Genomic DNA, 19,969 nt, shown 5'->3' with positions numbered 1-19,969 from the left:
TTTTATTAATTAATTCTTTCTTCTACTCCTTTAACCCCTCCCCTCAGGGTGCCTGAAATGAGAAGTTGCTAAAATAATCTTTTTTTTTTTGTATCTTTATATAAAAAGTGTGTGCTCTCTGTTATTAACAATTCAGCACTATTTTGAAAACAAAATTGAAGAATAGTGTATCACATTCATTGCTAGGTATATTAAAAGTACCAAATCCTCCTCCACACCAATAAGTCCTTAACACTCTGAACTTCATAGATTTTCTCACATGATTTGCAATTCTCAACACAATCCACTTCTGAGTCGCTTATCAGCTATCCCGGGGTGTATAATATCAATTAAGGAAAATTCTTACCTGAAGGGCTGGTTGTTTGTCATTCCTCTTTGGAGATTTTAATCCACTAACTTGCTGCTGCTGTTGCTGCTGAAGAAGGAGCTGCCTGGCCACTTGAAGTGCCTGAAAGGGAAAATGGAAGGAAAATGATTGTGTTACTACACAGGTTCAGGGCCTCCTTCAAAGCAAGGATTCCAGGAAGGGCACTTTACAAGTGGATTCTTACTTTCCCATTTTCAGGCAAATGAAACAGCAAACAAAACTTCCCAACAGTCTAAGTTGGAGAACTTTCCAGAATTTGTTTACATTTTCTAAGGTTCAGTCCATTTCAACCACAGTTCTTCAGGCAGAGCAATTCATCTAAGTAGACATGATAGTCCTACCAAAAATCTGACATCAAACAGACTATGAATGATTAGGAATTTGAGGAAGGATAGCTGAGAGAGTCCAGGAGAAACTTTAAGGACAATAAAAAGTGGGGGCTCTTCCCAGAGGCACCCTTCCTGACCCTCCTCCAATTCTTTTTAGAGGAGCCTGGGGGCTCAAGCTGAAAGCAGTATTTCACCTCATCTGAGTCCACATACAGAGGAAAAGATAAGTAATGGAAAACACTGTGGATAAATTTATTTGGGAAGGATGATCAAAACAGATGAAATGTACCTAGGACAACAATAATGGATTATGTAAGAGATAAAATGCAAATCAGACCTCTAAATCAACTAAAAGGGCATATTATGCGCCTGTGAACAAAACTGACACAAGTGACTCTTTAAAGCTTATAACATGGATGGCTTATATTTAAAGGTAGGATTTACACAGATCAAATTCTAAGATCAAGATAAAGAAAAAGGAAATTAGAAGAGTCCTTCAGAGTACTCTCCAAATATGCATTAGGAGACTGACCAATCCTTTTTAAGGTTTTAATAAAAAAGAAAAAGTGTGTCATCAATAGATCCTCATGAGGTCATTCACTGACAAAGAATCCAACAGGAAGCATTAACTATTCCTAGCCCCACCTTTCCATAAAAGGCAGTAGGACAAGCACAACAGAAAACTGAAGTTTGCAGACACTGTGCTAAAAAATCACATGAAAAGTGAGGTTATTTGAATAAATTCAGAGGAGAACTGAGAAAATATTTATGGAAGAGATATCAAAAATGTTCATTAATTGATGTACTTGGAGATTAAAGACAAAAGGACATTTCCTGGGGATTAATAAACAATAATTTTTACATGGCAACTAATTACTTATGCCTTAGAGAAGATGCACACATAGATGTGGCCAATTATATTAAAATATCTGATACTATAGTCTAAAAAAGCTAGCATAATAGACTGATGGTGATAGTGTATTTCTCAAAGAGGAAGCGACTTCACTTTAAGAAAATAATGTATATATTTCCAAGAAAAGTGCCAGTGATACCATGGAGTGGGGGAAAGGTAAGAAGCCAAGAAGATGCACTGCACTCAGGAGAAAAAGAAAATAGCATGGTCAAGAGGATTATTGATCCTAAAAATGTTGAACCCACAAGAAGAGTAATTCTCCTAAAAGGATAATCTCACTAAATCGAGCTCATGAGGTACTACTGTAACAAACAATAGTTTCAAGACACTTTGTGAGGTTGGCTGGTGCCTTTGTGTATAAGAGGAGCAAAAGGAAGCAATGAAACAGAACCACAGATAGAGAAATGGGGACAAAGAAAAGATCTTGGGAAAGATGGACCCCTCCTATCCCACCTCCCTACTGCACCCACCCCTCTTGTCCCAGGGAGGCCTTCTGCCTACTGCACTCACCACAACCAGCCCTTCAGAGGTAATGTACAGGCTATTTCATCTGTGAAGGGAGAGACATGTTCGAGAAAGCCTGCCTGGAAGAGCCTCGAGAAAAGAGAGTGTCTGAGAGGGGCATCTGGAAGCCAAGACGCCTGGGAGTGTTGCCTGAGACTCCAGCCTGCTGTCTCCGAGGAGGATTCACCATCGCTGGACTCCGGGTTTCCTTGTCTCCTTGGAGACGCTCAGTACATGCGTAGGTGTAAAAGTGGGCAGAGTGAAGATTTCATTTATATCATATAAGAAAAATAGTCCCCTTTGCAAGGTGCCTGCAGGAGCAAAAGCCTCTCCTCCTACTATATATGTTCCCTTTGCTATTTCACATGAAGGTTTTACGGCTTTTTAATGTTGGAAAGGGAACTATTATATATTTTAAGTGCTACCGTCAGAGTTCCCAGAGTAATAGACTGATGAGCAAAAAAGGGTCTGCTGTTATTTGGAGAGGCAGACAGAGCCACGGTAGCTGAAAGTGACAAGACTGCAGAGAAAGCTCTGGTGGGGAAGGGGAGAAAGGTTAGACACATTTAATACGAGAATAGAGCAAGCAAGAAAAGCAAAGTAAAATGATGATAACACCTCATAGTCACGTTTCTTAAAATAATTCACCATGTTTCACCAATTATTCGTGTGTGTGTGAGCACAAGCACTCAATTTCCTGATAACCAAGTCTCAGAGATTCTATACAGCCAACTCCTTATTTCAGCAAAAGGGATGATACCGGTCTCTCCAAAAAAGCAAGCACACACACATACACATAGCCACACACCTGCTTGTGCTTGCACCACTATTCTAATATGAGCGTATTTCTTTACGTACTTTAGCATGCAAAAGTATAGGGCTAAGTTTTCAACAAATGTTTACTCAAATGCCTGTATACAATGATTATATGCTTCAAAATTAGCTATGGTCTTTGCATTTATTTTACTGGTTTGAAGGGAAAAAAGTCAGTTATGTAAAACATCTTTTTTTCTTTTTTAATTGAAAATAGTAACACTTTTTCAGACCCCGACATGGGGTACATGAACTTATATAATCACACAGTGACTTCCAGTGCTCACACACCATTTCGTACAGAACCACACCAAAGAAGACAGCCAGTGACAGAAGCAGAGATAGAAAAGGCTGGGAACTTGTGTGAACACAAGGGAAAGTTTAATCAAACTCCTGAAGAGAATTACAAGAAGTGCAAGTGTGTAGTTTCCAAATTTCATCCTAAAAATAAATGATGTAAAATTAGGTAATTATGTAAAATTAGGTAATGAATTACGTAAAATTATGTCAAGTATCTGGGATGTAGAGACAACACTAGTGGCAAAAGGTTTATTCATCTTGATATGAATTGTTATCAATTATTGCAATAATGCCATAGTCTATTTTTAAGTTTGTATATAATTCACAACGTAATTTTATTTTTTTACTTCTTAAAAAGTATTTTCCTTTGGGCCTCCCTGGTGGCGCGGGGGTTTAAGATGCAACCTATGAGGCTCGCGGCAGCCACTGCAGCACGGGTTCGATCACCAGCCAGGGAGCTAACCCACATGGTGTAGCAGACCTCTCCTGACTCGCCTGCTGCTCCCCTCAGCAGTATATTTCAGTCTATCTGCCTATTCTGATCCCCACTCTCTGGTGAATCCTCTCACCTCCCACAACTCTGGCCTGTGCCCCAGTTCTTATATGTATAGATAAATCTTTTTTTTTTAAAAGTATTTTCCTTTATTTTTTACAATTTATTTTTTATGTCTTTTATATCATTGTGTATTCCTCATAAAATTCCCACCACCAGTTCACCCATGAGCCATCATCACCATATTCTCTGTGCTCTTCTCTCCCATTTTATTCCCTCTCCCTTCCCCTCCCTCGCAGAATGTCTCTTTTTTATGGTTGCCTGCTAGTTTTGTTGTTTTATTATTGTTGTTATTTTTCCCCTGATCCCTTATTTGGTTCCCCTAAATTCCTCCTATAAAAGAAACCATTCAATATTTTTCTTTTTCCTTCTTATTTCACCGAACATGATCCCTTCAAGCTCTGTCCATGTTGTTGTGAATGGCATGAGTTTAACCTTTTTGATTGCTGAGTAGTATTCCATTGTGTATATACAACACATCTTCTTGATCTAGTCATCTATTTTGGGGCATTTTGGTTGTTCCATATCTCACCTATTGTGAATAGTGCCACAATAAACACAGGCGTGCAGGTACCTTTTTGAATTAATATTTCTGTGTCCTTTGAGTAGATTCCTAGCAGTGGAATTCCTGGGTCATATGGTAGTTCATTTTTAGTAGTTTGAGGAAACTTCACACAGCTTTCCACATGGTTGGACCAGTTTGCATCCCCACCAGTAGTGTAGGAGAATTCCATAGTCTTATGAGTATGGGAACAAAGTTAAAACAAAGTATTAAATCTACACCCTCCTAAACCATCTGAGATCTCAGCAAGACCTAAATTATTAGAACTTATAAAGTGTTGTGAAGTTAACTATTAAAGGACATTTAACTTTCTGATTTCCATGATGTATCAACCACTATAATCCAAATATTAATTTGTCATCAAAAAGGAAATAAATCCTTTCAGTGATAGATTACAGATTTGAGCATTATACTGTAAATCTCTATCTACTATTTGTAGAAAGTGAAAAATGCTCACTGTCAGCATCACTATTAGTCAATTAAAATTTTGGAATGACCAATGGTATCCCCTTTGGAAACTACATCAGAGGTTTGTCCACTGTTTCCTGTACTTGTTTACTTAATAGCCATTTCTACCTGTTATGTGTATCAAAGACATGTTAATGTCTTTTTTTTTCCTGGTTTTTTTTTATTATTGAGTTTTTTTTAATTTAAATTTTATTTTTATATTCCCCATACAATTACAACCCCCTTATTTTGACCCCAATCCCTCCTTTTCCCGCCCCCCGCCCCCATAGAGTGTCTCTGGTTCATAGTTGTTTGTTGATTTTGCTATTTTCTTTCTTATAGTTATTCTTTTTCCTGGTCCCTTATTTAAGCTTTCTAGATTCCTGCTATGAGTGAGACCATCCGGTATTTTTCTTTTTCTTTCTGGCTTATTTCGCTGAGCATGATCCCTTCCAGCGCCATCCATGTTGCTGCAAATGGCATGTGTTTATCTTTTTTGAATGCTGAGTAATATTCCATGGTGTATATGTACCACATCTTCTTGATCCAGATATCTATTTTTGGGCGTTTGGGCTGTTTCCAAAGCTTAGCTACTGTAAATAGTGCTGCTATAAACATAGGGGTGCAGGTGCTCTTTGGAATGGATGTTTCTGTGTCCTTTGGGTAAATACCTAGGAGTGGAATTGCTGGATCATATGGAAGCTCTATCTTTAGTAGGTCAAGAAATCTCCACACAGCTCTCCATAGTGGTTGGACCAGTTTGCACTCCCACCAACAGTGCAGAAGAGTTCCTTTTTCTCCACACCCTCGCCAACATTTGTTGTTGCTAGTTTTTTTAATATGTGCCATTCTCAATGGTGTAAGATGGTACCTCATTGTAGTTTTGATTTGCATTTCCCCGATTACAAGTGATGTTGAACATTTTTTCATATGCCTGTTGGCCATTTGCATTTCCTCTTCAGAGAAGTTTCTTTTTAGTTCTTCTGCCCATTTTTGGACTGGATTATTTTCTTTGTTTTTGTTGAGTCTCATCAGCTCTTTGTAGATTTTTGTGATCAGTCCTTTATCATTAATGTTGTGTGCAAAAATGTTCTCCCAGTCGTTGGGGTTTCTCTTTGTTTTTTCTACTGTCTCTTTGTTTGGCAACTAAGAAGAACAGTAAAAATCCAGGACTCTTCATATTTAACAATTTAGAGTTTTCTGCAGTATATCGCTATTTATGGTACTAATGATTGCTGTGCAGCACAAGTTGTATAGGTATAAGATATGGAATGTTATGAAGGTCTAAACAAAGGGACATCATTTCCATTAAAAACAAAATAAAAATAATGTATATTATGCTACACTAGATACATCTATATCATTTCACTTTTTCCTTACAACAGTCCAGTGAATATCATCAGCCTTCTTTGTAGAGGAATTCTGATTCTTTTTTTTTTTTATAAATTTTATTGTTATATTCCCCATACAATTGCAGCCCCCCCATTCTGACCCCAATCCCTCCCCTCCCGCCCCCGCCCCCCTAAAAGTGTCTCTGGTTCATAGTTTTTGTTGATTTTGATTTTCACTTTCTTATAGTTATTCATTTTCCTGGTCCCTTATTTAAGTTTTCTAGATTCCTGCTATGAGTGAGACCATCCGGTATTTTTCTTTTTCTTTTTGGCTTATTTCGCTGAGCATGATCCCTTCCAGCGCCATCCATGTTGCTGCAAATTGCATGTGTTTATCTTTTTTGAATGCTGAGTAATATTCCATGGTATATATGTACCACATCTTCTTGATCCAGTCATCTATTTTTGGGCATTTGGGTTGTTTCCAAAGCTTAGCTATTGTAAACAGTGCTGCTATAAACATAGGGGTGCAGGTGCTCTTTGGAATTGATGTTTCTGTGTCCTTTGGGTAAATACCTAGGAGTGGAATTGCTGGATCATATGGAAGCTCTATGTTTAGTAGGTCAAGAAATCTCCACACAGCTTTCCACAGTGGTTGGACCAGTTTGCACTCCCACCAACAGTGCAGAAGAGTTCCTTTTTCTCCACACCCTCGCCAACATTTGTTGTTGCTAGTTTTTTTAATATGTGCCATTCTCACTGGTGTAAGATGGTATCTCATGGTAGTTTTGATTTGCATTTCCCTGATGACAAGTGATGTTGAACATTTTTTCATATGCCTGTTGGCCATTTGCATTTCCTCTTCAGAGAAGTTTCTTTTTAGTTCTTCTGCCCATTTTTTGACTGGATTATTTTCTTTGTTGTTGTTGAGTCTCATCAGCTCTTTGCAGATTTTTGTGATCAGTCCTTTATCATTAGTGTTGGGTGCAAAAATGTTCTCCCAGTTGGTGGGGTTTCTCTTTGTTTTTGTTATTGTCTCTTTTGCTGTGCAAAAGCTCTTTAATTTGATGTAGTCCCAGCTGTTTATCTTTGCCTTCACTATCACTGCTTTGGGTGATGTGAAAGACATGTTAATGTCTTTCATCACAGATTCCACTAACTGAATTCCAGAGATGTGTTATAATACAACTAAGGAGTAAGGATAGGTTTTTCTTATTTTCATAACAGTATCTCAGTCACAACTGGAGAAAGGTCTCTTAAGATAGTCTATCAGGGGTCTCCCTGGTGGTGCAAGGGGTTAAGACACAGCACTATGAAGCCATCTGCAGGAGTTAGATCCCCAGCCAGAGAGGTGAAACATCTGGCACAGCAGACCTCTCCTGTCTTACCCACTGTTCCCCTCAGAAGTGTATTTCAGTAGATCTGCCTGTTCTGCTCCCCACTCTCTCTCTGGTGAATCCTCTCACCCCCCGCATCTCTGGCCTGCACCCCAGCTCTTGTATGCATAAATAAATAAATCTTTAAAAATAATGATAGCCCATCAGATGAAGGCAAAATTAGAATGACATAGAACCACAGAGTGTGTGGACCTCTGTCTCTGTGTGTATGAGAGAGGGACGGGAAGGAGGAGAGAGAGGTTAGCAGGAGATAGATGAGAGAGAGAATATGAATAAATGAAAGATTTTTCTTTCAGGAAGCAAAGATGAACTCTGACTCAAGTTGCAGATCAAACGCACATGTAAAGAACTTAAAAGGTCCCACCTCATCTCTGAAGGTCTTCTACGCTTGGTGGTGCCTGGGGTGGGTTGAGATAATACTTCCTTTATAACATATATGACAATTGCCTGGCCCTCAATAACCTGCTACTATATTTGAGCGCAAGGCTCAGATTATAGCACAGATGCAACTCAAGGATGTCAGAGTGAAGGGGACTGATAAAACTATTCAGAGCCAACTTGCACATAATCACATTTATTTTTCTTCAACAAGGTAAAACAAATAGCTCTGTGAGTTAACAGAGGAAAGGGGTGGACAGCACACCCAGCCTCCATCCGTATACTGGCTCACCTCCCTTTCTCTCCTGGCTACCAGCTATGCCCCAATTTGCACAAAGGGTTGGAGGCACCTATGGCCACTATGTCATAGACCCCAGCCAGATCTGAGCGCTCAGAGTCAGGCAGATCAGTGCTTGCTGATCTGGTTCGGCAGGCCATGCTTTTATAAAAGTGAACATGGGATCTATACGTTTCTAACACATTCTTCCATTCAACTGGTTCAAGATTACTCTGTTCTCATCAGTGCCTTTGAATTCTTAGTAAATAAGTGCCATCTGTTATTTACAAATTATGTTTTACATAAGCATGTTTACAACTTCTGAGCTATATAAATCTCAGGTTCACAGCAGGTGCTTATATTTTAGAGGCTAGGTATCCCTGTGTTTAGCATGTTTATCAAGGTAACCAATGTTCAAAAACATGGTTGCCATATTTTAAGAAATGGCAGCAAGTTTGCATAAAATATGGTTTCAGTAAGCAAGTACACATACATAAAGCAAGCCAGGAGAAGGGAGAAAACCTTCATAAATAAAATTTTTCATCACACACTTGATGAAGTCTGAGATAAGCACTGATACATGGGGGTCTTCAAGAAATGTGATCACCCATGGACCACATCCAGTCTACCACATGTTTTTGTTCAACTCCAGGGGATAAGAATGGCTTTTACTTATTTATGTGCTTGGGCAAACAACCAAAAGAAGAATATTTTATGGGCAATAACTTACAAGGAATCCAAAATTCAGTGTCCACAGATAAAGTTTTATTGAAACACAGTCACGTTCATTCATTTACATTCATACTGTCAATTGTTGTTTTTGTGCTACCAAGCAAGGGACAGAGACCCTAGGGCATGCAAAGCCTAAAGTATTTCCCATCTGTCACTTTACAGGAAAATTTCCCAACCAGGATGCTATCTGTACTCTGAAATACCCCAAAGATTCCATTAGACACAATTTTATATTAAAAAAAGACCTTTCAAACAGTTGTCCAAAATAATTTTAGAGTTTAGCTAAGATGTAAGGACATTACCGATGAGCTGTTCGTACACTCAAAATCATTTTTTGTTTTCTGAAAATGAAATGGAACATGAAAAATAAAATACATCCATGTACTCCTCTATTACAACGGTTGAAAACTAGCTGCAAACTTGCATATGTGTTTCTTCCTGCAGGTAATTTATAGCAGCTCACACTGTCCTCGATCCTATGTGATCTGCACCCTCAGAATAAAGAGAGCAGGTGCCAATCTGACCAATGGCAGTGAGTTGCCTGCTTCCTGTCTGTCCTGAGAAGTTGTCCCATTTCCAGCTTCAAAGACTGCTGAGTCAGCCACCCTTCCTCTAATTTCTTTTCCTGGACTCTCCCCACCCCTCAAGATCAAACCTGTTTCTCAGATAATTTCACAGGCTAATCAACAGTCATTGTGCATATGCGGGTGGGAGGAAAGGCTAGCAATAAAAAAACCACATGGGAAGCTTAGTAGGAAAGAAGTCATGCTCTCTCCTTGATTTCTCAGTCTCTACATATGCCTCAAGGCCGATGAAAGAGCCTTTTCACCCCTAAATTTGTGGTTGTGGTGCAATGCTAACTGCCCTAGCTACCATCTGAACACACGTGTTCATCATTTAACACAATCTGACAATCCCTTTGCAGCAAAGTGGCCTGAGACTCAGGCGTGGGACTGAGCGTGCAGGGAAACTCCATCACCTCCTTGCTTTAGACACAATAATCACTTCGGTGCTAGATGGAAGAAGGTTTGAGGGTCACATAGGAAAAAATATATGACAGACGCTGACAAGACTAGGTGAGTTTGTAAAGAATCAAAAACATTCTAAGGTAGCAAGTTGTCTAAAATAATTTTTTAAAAATTATGATATTCATGAATGAGTGGGTACAAAGAGATGTGGAAAAATGAGCTAATTTTATAGAGGGATTCTAGTGACTGTAGAAATAGTAAATACATAAAGAAAGAAAGTAGCAGATCATGAAGTCATGTTACTGGTGTCATAACTGAAAAACAAACAGAAAAGCACTTTCCCATTAAAAATTTAATACATACAGTGGTAACAACCATTCAACCATCCACAAATCACCAAAGAGTCTTCAGCAGTCTCTTTGCACAAATCACTGCTTCATCTTTTCTACGATACTCTAAATCAGGCTGTGGAATCTGAACACAGTTGGGTGGTCCAACCGCTTGACTCAATCCTCAAAAGTTAAAGAGGCAGACAGCACAACCTTAGATCACTTATGATACTGGATTTAAAACAGTGACCTACAGGGAAAGATTCTATGTGGCATCATCATCCTTGGAGTTCTGATGACTGGAGAAAGTAGCCTACCCTTTGAGAGTGTCCATTATAGATGTTATTTAAGAAGGCATTTTATGTAGATTTCTTAAAATGTTCCATAGTTTTTGCAAACAACTTTACCAGACAATATCTAGAAGGACATGGTGAAAAACAAAAGTAGAGGGGCTTCCATAGTGGTTCAGGGGTTAATATCTCAGTGCTATCAAGCTATCGCCAACCACTTTGGCAAGAGTTCGATCCCTGGGCCAGGGAGCTATCCCAAGTGGTGCAGCAGACCTCTCCTGCCTTGCCCGCTGCACTCCTCAGTATTTCAGTCACTGCCTGTTCTGCTCCCCACTCTGTTTCTGGTGAATCCTCTCACCTCCTGCACCTCTGCCTACACCTCAGTTCTTATATGCATAAATAAATAAAATAAATCTTAAAAAAAAAACCTGAAAAAAAATCAACCTCTCTCCTAAAGTACTCCAATTAAAATCAAAAGTCTAAGTTATTATCATCTTTGTCATTGTCCTAACAGCAGAAGGAGCTATGGCCAGGGCAGTGCCATCCCTGTCTGTGGGGGTTGGGGGGTGAGAGTGGGAAAGATAACGCCATGGCATCTCCTCCACCACCTAGACTACTGCATTTTCCTTATCACCTCACACCAGCGTGAACCTCCAGCTTCTAGATCTATTTCCAATAACAGGTTTCCCAAATCCTTACTGACATGATTTTAATGTGTTAAGCTACACGTGAGGTTGTTATCACTAAGATACCTATTACTTACATTCTTTACTTTTATTTTTAGAATTAACAAATATTGCGAAGTCATGGGTTCAGGTAGTTGGGAGATGTGTGTGTGTCTGTGTGTGTGTATTTAATGCTGGCAATCTATTTATTAGAGAACATTGTGGGGGTGGGAGCTTGTGGAGGAAGGGGAAGAACCGGGACGAAGGAGAACTGCAAAAGTGCGGTCTTGCACCATGCCATGATTCACCAGCATTAGTGCTGTGGTTGCAAATGACATCCCATGCACCATCTACAGTAGATGTCGACAGAAATATCAGAAGGCTCCAGACCTCCAGACAGGAAGAAATATTTTGCTATAAGCCCCACCCCAAAGGAAACCTAAGAAGGAGCAGGGGGGTCAGCAAACCCCATATTAACTTGCAATTATAAATAACTCTTTTAATGGAAGTATCCAAATAGAGTATACTTCCTGCCAAGGAAGGTAAAGGTTAGACATTTTCATGAGGCAAAAGAGAAAAATACCTGTGATCCTATTGCAAAATCAGCTGAAATAAGTTTAATGGTTACAAATAGTCAGGAAGTCTGTTTGAAGTCTCTTATAAGAGGGGAAAAAACCACCATCATACTCCTACTCCATACACCTATTAACATAGGGCCCTATAACCACCTTGTGGAGGCACTGGTTGGCTGTTCCCTGCTGGAGCCAGTGCCAGACGCTGAATCATCACCACCACCGAGTCTCCGGCACCTGAGTTGTCTTTGGAGGGATTCCATTCCAGCACTGCCCAAGCCTGAGCCTGTCCAACTCATGAGAGTTGAGAAGACCAAAGCCTGGGGTGTTGTGACTGCAGGCAGCATTAGCATTGCAATGAAGTAAAACACAAGTCAAGTTTATTAGAAAATGTCTAAAATGTTAAGTTAAATGCTTCATCAAACTCATTCCCTCTTGTTATGGAAGGACCAGATTGTGTTAAAAACTAACAAAATAAACGGGTCCATTCCTTCTCCAAGTTTCCAAAGTTGAAAATATGGGGGTCAAATGCAAGGATAAATGAATCAAAGGGATCTATTAACTCACTGTATTAACCCACTGTTTTCTGCAATTGCCTTTTATGAGGGTACAGCCCAGCAACTCTCATTATGAATAATCCAGATTCATATCTTTTTGTACCTTGGAATGAGAGTTGCTAATTTTGAAACCTGCGGATGAGTCTGACTAGAATCATGCTTAAAACAATAGAGAATTTTCTATGATTTTTATTAGTGGCACTGAACCTAGTTTCTGCTCAGACAAATGGGGTGCTCTACTCCTTTTCTTCTTCGAATGTAAGTCATAAATACTCAGGATGCCCTAACAGACATCTTTGAATGTTTTGCTTCACAAAATACTTCCCTTGCCCTTAGCTGAATTTTGGGAAAAGGAGCCAGAATAAAAACCAGTTCAGAGACAATATTCCAGCTGAAATAAAAGTCAAAAAAAAAAGGAAATAGCAATGGGGAAGCTGGGAGAGACCCCCAAACAAGACAAGAGTGGAACAGCTCACTTTTGGCCAAAGTTAGCCAGGACAGAAAAACTACCCTCACATTTTCCAGTCATTTCCATTTCCTTTTTTTTAAATATTTTATTTTATATAATTCTTACATCATTTTTCATTTTTACAAATGTATGTATTTTTATTTTGGTTATATTCCCCATACAATTGCAACCCCCCCCCCTTATAGCAAAGATTACACCTGTATTAACAAGTTCAGAAGTGAGGAAATCTAGACACACAGTGGAGAGTAGAGGGTGGTAACTCCCTGCATTTAGGATACTAAATTAAAACAATGAATTGACTTGTTTACTGTAGCCAGGCACTATACTCATCAGTTGCTTTGCAGGTTAGATATTATTTCCAGAAACAATATCTACACATTTTTTTGCAGGTTAGATATTATTTCCAGAAAAAATATCTAACATCTCAAAGGGAAGTAAAGGAAGGGCTTATGATTAGCCATTTCAAGTAAACCGACAAATTGTGAAGTTTAGTGACTTGCCGAAGGTTACAAGACTAGAGAATGACTGAGATAGGAAAAAAACAGACTCTGTCCCATGAGAACTTGGCACTCACATTCTATAAAGGTCAAAAATTGGACAAATAAGGTTACAGGTAATACTGGATGTGCATTTTTAGACAGTCAAAAATATGTGATTAAAACATTGGTCCCTTTTTCTCCAGGATGAAGGGAAAGGCCTTCTCCTGGTATCACACCTTCTAACTGCAGCTGCCTCTTCTGCCCCCTCCCCGCAGCACACACAAAAGACTTTTTTCCCCACCACATCTTCCCATTCTCCAGACTTCTGAAGCCATGGCCACCTCAGCAATTTTGCTCTCTGCCTGCATTATAAGGCTCCCAAGTGTTGTTCCATTTAAATTCTATCTTTCCAAGAAAAATACTTCATGATCTCACTAAAGTGTGAAATCTAGAATAGCTGAACTCATAAAAGCAGAGAGTAGAATGGCGGTTGCCAGGGCGTGGGGGAAATGGAGAGATGTTGCTTAAAGGGCACAAAGTTTCAGTTGTAGTGGGTAAAAAATTCTGGAGAACTAAGACACATGGTGAAAACAGATCAAAACAAAACAAAAAAAACGGGAAAAAATATCTGAATATAGTATGAAATTTTCTCAGAGGATACATCTTACATTAAATCTCACACACACACACACAAAAGGTAAGTAAAGGTGATTAAGTTATTTAGCTTGATTGTGATGATATTTTCACAAAGTATACACATAAAAACATGAACTTGTACATCTTAAACATAACAATTGCAATGTGTCAAATATATATTAATGAAGTTAAAAATAAAAAACAAATTAAGGGCCTCCCTGGGGGTGCGAGGGGTTAAGATATAGCACTATGAAGCTGAAGGCAGCCACTGCAGCATGAGTTCAAGCCCCAGCCAGGGAGCTACCCACTTGGCACAGCAGACCTCTCCTGACTCACCCGCTGCTCCCCTCAGCAGTGTATTTCAGTCAATCTGACTGTTCTGCTTCCCACTCTGTCTCTGATGAATCCTTTCAACACCCCCCCCAACCTCTGACCTGCACCCCAGCTCTTGTATGCATAAATAAATAAAATAAATCTTTTAAAAAATAAAAACTAATTTTAAATATTAAAAAAAAAATCTAGCTTTCCCTAAAATCCATTCACTATCCAGTTACTTCAAGCAGCAGCAGCCCAGGTGGCTCCAGAACCGGGGTGCAGAACAGCTTCCCACTCCCTGAGTGTCCCGATCATATGCTGTGGTGGCAATGAGAGGCCACATTGCTCACTGCGCTCCACCTCGTTACCTACTCCACTCCCTCCATTACTCCTGGGGCCCTGACACTGCTACCACCATCCCGACTCTCATCCCTTCTTCAAGCCCTGATATCTCAAGGGATTGAGATACTTCCTGTTCCCTGTTCTGCTGAGCCATTTTTTTTTTCTTTTTTCCCAAAAGGAGTTTTTTATGGGGGAAAGTGTGAGCTAATAAAGCACAGGTCTCTTCTTGCAACTTAACCAAAGTCCAGTCGCACCTCCTGGAATCGGACAGCTGTGTGTTAGGCTCTGTCTTCACCTGCATGGCACAGTTTTCTGGTTCAGCAGGATTTCTGAGTCCGGTTATTTTATTTATTTTATTTTTACTTACTACAAACTCTCCCACTCTGCTCAAACTGCTTGCTTTTCCTTGGGGTAGAAGTATGTTAAATAACTGTCTTTTTAAAATACTTTTTCTCTGAATTTTTCTTCCCTCTCCACCCACATTTTGTTGAACTATAATTAACATACAACAGTGTATTAGTTTAGGGTGTACAACACAATGATTGGATCTATGTCTATATTGTAAAAGTAAGTATCAAAATTAGTATCTTTTACCTTACATAGTAATAGCTTTAATTTTTGTGATGAGAACATTCAAGATCTACTCTCTTAGTAATTGTCAAGTACACAAAAGTATAGTCACATTGCTTACATTATATCCCCATGACTTATTTATCTCCTAACTGGACATTTGTGGTTTTGACAACCTTTACCTATTTCCCCTTTCCCTGTTACCCCACCTCTGGCAATCACCAATTTGTTCTCTGTTGCTATGAGCTTGATTATTTTAGATTCCACGCATAAATAAAAACATACAGTATTTGGCTTTCTTTGTCTGACTTATTTATTTAACATAATGTGCTCCGTCAAGGTCTACCCATGTCGTCACAAATGGTGGGCTTTTTTTCTTTTCTGGCCAAATAATATTCCATTGTGTGTGGGTGCATGTGTGTGTGTGTGTATGTAGTGTATAGACCACGTTTTCTTTGTCCACTCATAGATCCATGGACACTTAGGTTGTTTCCATGTCTTGGCTATTATAAGTAATGCTGCAGTGGACATAGTAGTATAGATATCTTTTCAAAATAATGACTTCATTTCCTTTGGGTATATACCCAAAAGTGGTCTTGCTAGATCATTAAGGTAGTTCTATTTTTAATATTTTGAGAATCCTCATACCACTTTCCATAGTTGCTGTGCCAATTTACATATCTATCAAGAGTGCACAAGAGTCCCTTTTCCTCCACACCCTCATCAACATTGTTATCATCCATGATTATTTTTTTCTTTTTTACAGTAGTCATTCTAAGCGGGATGGTCTTGATTTGCATTTTTAAATAACTGTATTGTTAAAACTGCTCTGATCCCTGGTCTTTGGGGATAAGGAAGATAATAAAAGCTTTGTTTTTTGAATGTTTATTGCCAAACAGTATAGACACATAATATCATTTAATTTTTGCAAATTTTGAGGTGTTAAAATGCCCAGCTTCTGTACCTACAGAAACACACAGAGGTTGAATAATAAGGATTATGTGAACTATACATAAAAAGTCTATAATACAGTGCCTGGACATGACAATCATGTATTAAGTGGAAACTATTACTACAATTCCCCATATATACATCAGAGAAAATATTCTGTGGGGAGCACAGATTCCTGTTTCCTAGTGATTTCAAACTGTCCTCTTTAGAGAGAAATGAGAAAATGACAGGATCCTCTGTTGAGTCCGAAAGAATCTAAGGCAAGTAACTTTCACTCTACAAAAAGCAAATTGAGGACAAGAGGGGTGGTGTGGTTTATCTGAGTGCACAAATGTCTCGCAACTGAGTCCTGGCGCCTTCTGCTGGCAAAGGCACTGGAGCAAATACAGCCCTCTCTCCACCTTGTCAAGCCTGAACCAATGTCCTGTCTTGACTCTTAGAGCAGGACAGAGGGACAGCTGCCTACAAGCCAAATAGGAACCTGGGGGATATGATGACCTGATGCTGATGCCACTAATATGAAGAAGAAAATGTTAGTGAACACTGAGTGAATATTAAGATCCAGCTTAATTCTAAATTACATAAACAGAAAGTTTACAAAATATACCAAAGCTCACACAGTCTGTATTATAATTCCTTCACTTTTACTTCAGGAATCACACAACCAAAAATGACTACTGACCTACAGATTCATGGATTTGGAATTTTTCCATTCACATGAACATAAAATTACTTTAAAGAAAAATTTAGAAACATCTAGGAGAATATATTCAGTTATCTAAGCCACTCTGAAAAAGTAGGGAACTCTTCAGAGATCTTAGTCTTGATAGAATTATAAATATAAATATAAATATATATATATATATTACAGGATATGGCAAAAGAAAAAGATTGATTGCCCTATCAATGAATTAGAAACTTTTTTTTAAAGGATTAAAAACAAAAATGTGTTCACCGGACAGCTGTGCTCACAAATCTGTGTTCACAGAATGACAATGATATTTGGAACTTCCAGTAACCGCCTTTAGTATAAGGTAGAACTTGAGAGTCTAGACACAAAGAAATAAATTCTGTGGGAATTTGGGGGAATTACTGACCTTGGGAGAATCACAGCAATTCCAAAGAAACAGAGGTTTGATTTAAAAGACATTAATGTATTTCTGCAGAAACAGCATACCTAATGGTTAACCACCCACCAGTCATTCTGCCTGAATTTGAACCCCATCTCTACCACTTGAGAGCTGTGTGACCTCCAACAAGTTACTTTACCTCTCTTTGCATGTTTCTTCGTCTGTAAAAATGGGAGGAAGTAATAGTTCCTACTTCATAACTAATACTCGTAAAGTGAGTAAACTAGGGTTTTGTATTCAATAAGTGCTGTAAAAACTAATTTTTAAAAGTGTTCTATACATGATTACTGACTAAGGAACTGATAAGCTCAATGTTAAATATATGAAAAATACAAAAATGCAATGGAAAAATAAAAAATCAAGTGTGATATCATTGATGCTACCTACATGGTACACTGTTAACATGTAGAGAGGCATGTTGAAGGAATGTTAATTTTCTTAAGCCACCATAAATCATTATTCACAATCTTTTGAAAACCACTTTTTAAAATTAAATCATTTTGAATTTCTTGCTTAGGTCCCATCAGACAGCAGTGGAACCAAACAACTGAAATCCTACCGCCCTACTCTAAAATTTCTTAGAAAAGCTTCCGATAAAAGATTCTCAACAGTAAATGGTACATTCTTTCACCATGCTTAGTGGCCATGGGAAAGTTGACTAAGATACACCAAAATTCAAGAATCACCTCGCAGTGTCTAGGGTTAACAGAATATTTAAATTCTTTTGCCCCCAAAGTACACAAGCAGAGTATAACTTCATACTTACTTTTGCATAGCCAATAAACAGAGTCTGTTTCTTTGCAAAGAACAAATTAACTTGATTTTTGTGGAAGTTAAATTGCCAACATCAGATTGAGTTAAAGTGAAAGAAAACAAAAATCAAAAATTTCAGCCCACATTGTATTTTTTTTAACAATATATACTAACTTCGACCTTAAATAGATTAAAATTAAGCCTGATGACTTTTCGCTGGCTCCTCCCTCCCACCACCATCAATACAACACACTAGCTATATTTTCCAGCCCAGTTTCTTCACTTTCTCACGAGACTGTCTGTGGTCAGGACTGAATAAGTCACAGGAAAAATGCTTTTCATGGCAGGGAGATCGTACCCCTTCCAGGTCTAGCCTGGCTATGAAGTACGGACACACCCGGAAATTGTAAACTATTTTAACAGGACATTTTCCCACCTCAGCAGTGGGATAATCTTTGCAGCCTACCTATGTCCCAAGGGTGTTCTGAGTATTAACGAGTTAGCATTAGTCAGGCACTTTGATTTCCAAAGACAAAGGGCTCTGTATAAGTACAAAGTATGATTATCCAACCAACTGCATTTTGGAGAGTCACCAGGGATGACAGCAGAGGGGGAGGAAGGCTCCTGCGGCATCCCTGTCCTCTGGAGAGCACAGCCAACTCCGGGTTACATAGAGCAACAGTGGGGGGAGCCGCAGTGTTTGAGCCTCTGCTGCATTGTTCCCTTATATAGTCAATAGAGAGGGAATCCCTCTGTATGCATATTTCCAATCCACATTCCAAAACCAGTATAGGCATTTCAGCTGTGATTTATAGGCCTTGGGATGACTGGGGCCAGGCACCGTGCTAGGATTATGCCCATAGCTTTACAGACTGTATATAAACGAGGAAGCCCCTGTAGAAATTTATGCTTCAGTTATTAAAAAGTGTGCCCAGGTGTGCACATAGGTCAGCTCATCATGCCCATGTATAAAACGTCTACACTGTCATGCAAACCCCACCTGAGAATTTAAACGAAAAAATTAAATTTCAATTTGTTTGTTTTTAAATCCATATTTAATGTCGAGCTGAACCTCTTCCTAGGTGCACGGAGGACTTGATTTGAGATAACAACTGCGCTAAAGATCATTATTTGTGTTACACAATATTAAAGATGGGCTGGAATGTTTGTGGAGCATAGATTTACACATTGACTCTTTGCAGTACTGCACCTGTCTGATGTCTTTAAAGAAAAAGGCAAAAGTTGGCACCTAACAAATTCTGCTGGACACTGGTCACAGACAGTTATATTTTCCTTTAACTGAACTGTTCATATTTAGATTTAAAGTCAGAATATAGCCTTCACAGAGAAAGCTACTAATTTGTCCAGTGGTACCACTGGTTAGAACACACACACACACACACACACACACACACCATAAAATCAAAGCTACTTGGGGCAGGCATAGCTAAGCAAAGCATCGAGAAAAACCAAACTACTGAACAACTAATCCTGGGAAATCCTGTACCATAAAACCATACACTGCAATAGATTAATTCTCAGTAAAAAAAATCTGACAAATTCACAGAAAGTAAAAAGTCCCCTGAACCTCAAGGGTTAACTCACTCACTGTTTAAAAAAAAATGACACATATAATTTCCTTTTATCATAAAACAATGCATTTATTATTTTCTGTATATCTGTTAAAGGGCATGCTTTCTGAGTGGAAAACAAAACAGAACTTGGTCACATGTTTATTTGCTTCAGCTACTCCCTTCCCCTTCTGATAAATAATCAAACATGCCATCCAGAAAAAACAAAACCAGCGAGCTGGGAAATTTGATGGTCATCAAATAGACTGAGATACCAAGAAAAGCAGCCCACTGTTCCCACACTGAGTTTTCGGCCCCCACACCTACACTAACATCTGAGTAAATACCTTCAGTCACTCTTTCCATTTTCCCTGCAATTACTCCTACTGTTAAACAAATTGTCCTTAAGGCAGTCACAAACATAATTTTTTTTTTTTGCAAAGAACAACTTCTGAACGTTAAAAAAGCC

General features: G+C 38.8%; 1 protein-coding gene across 9 annotated transcripts in view; it reads right to left on the bottom strand.

Moving 5' to 3' along the window:
- FOXP1 (forkhead box P1) overlaps nucleotides 1-19,969 on the bottom strand; it is a gene marked incomplete at both ends in the record, with an annotated part of 232,567 nt that overhangs the window by 147,913 nt on the left and 64,685 nt on the right. For 8 of the 9 annotated variants that reach the window (XM_084248323.1, XM_084248322.1, XM_084248325.1 and 5 more), the window contains one exon: nucleotides 347-448. In XM_084248323.1, coding sequence (XP_084104449.1) covers nucleotides 347-448 — 102 coding nt within the window. The remainder of the gene's footprint in view (nucleotides 1-346; nucleotides 449-19,969) is intronic. The other variant, XM_084248328.1, reaches the window with a different exon arrangement.

The sequence above is a fragment of the Talpa europaea genome (genome assembly GCF_964194135.1).
Source record: "Talpa europaea genome assembly, chromosome: 11".
NCBI lineage: Eukaryota > Metazoa > Chordata > Mammalia > Eulipotyphla > Talpidae > Talpa > Talpa europaea.
This window is presented reverse-complemented; position numbering and strand designations above follow the sequence as displayed.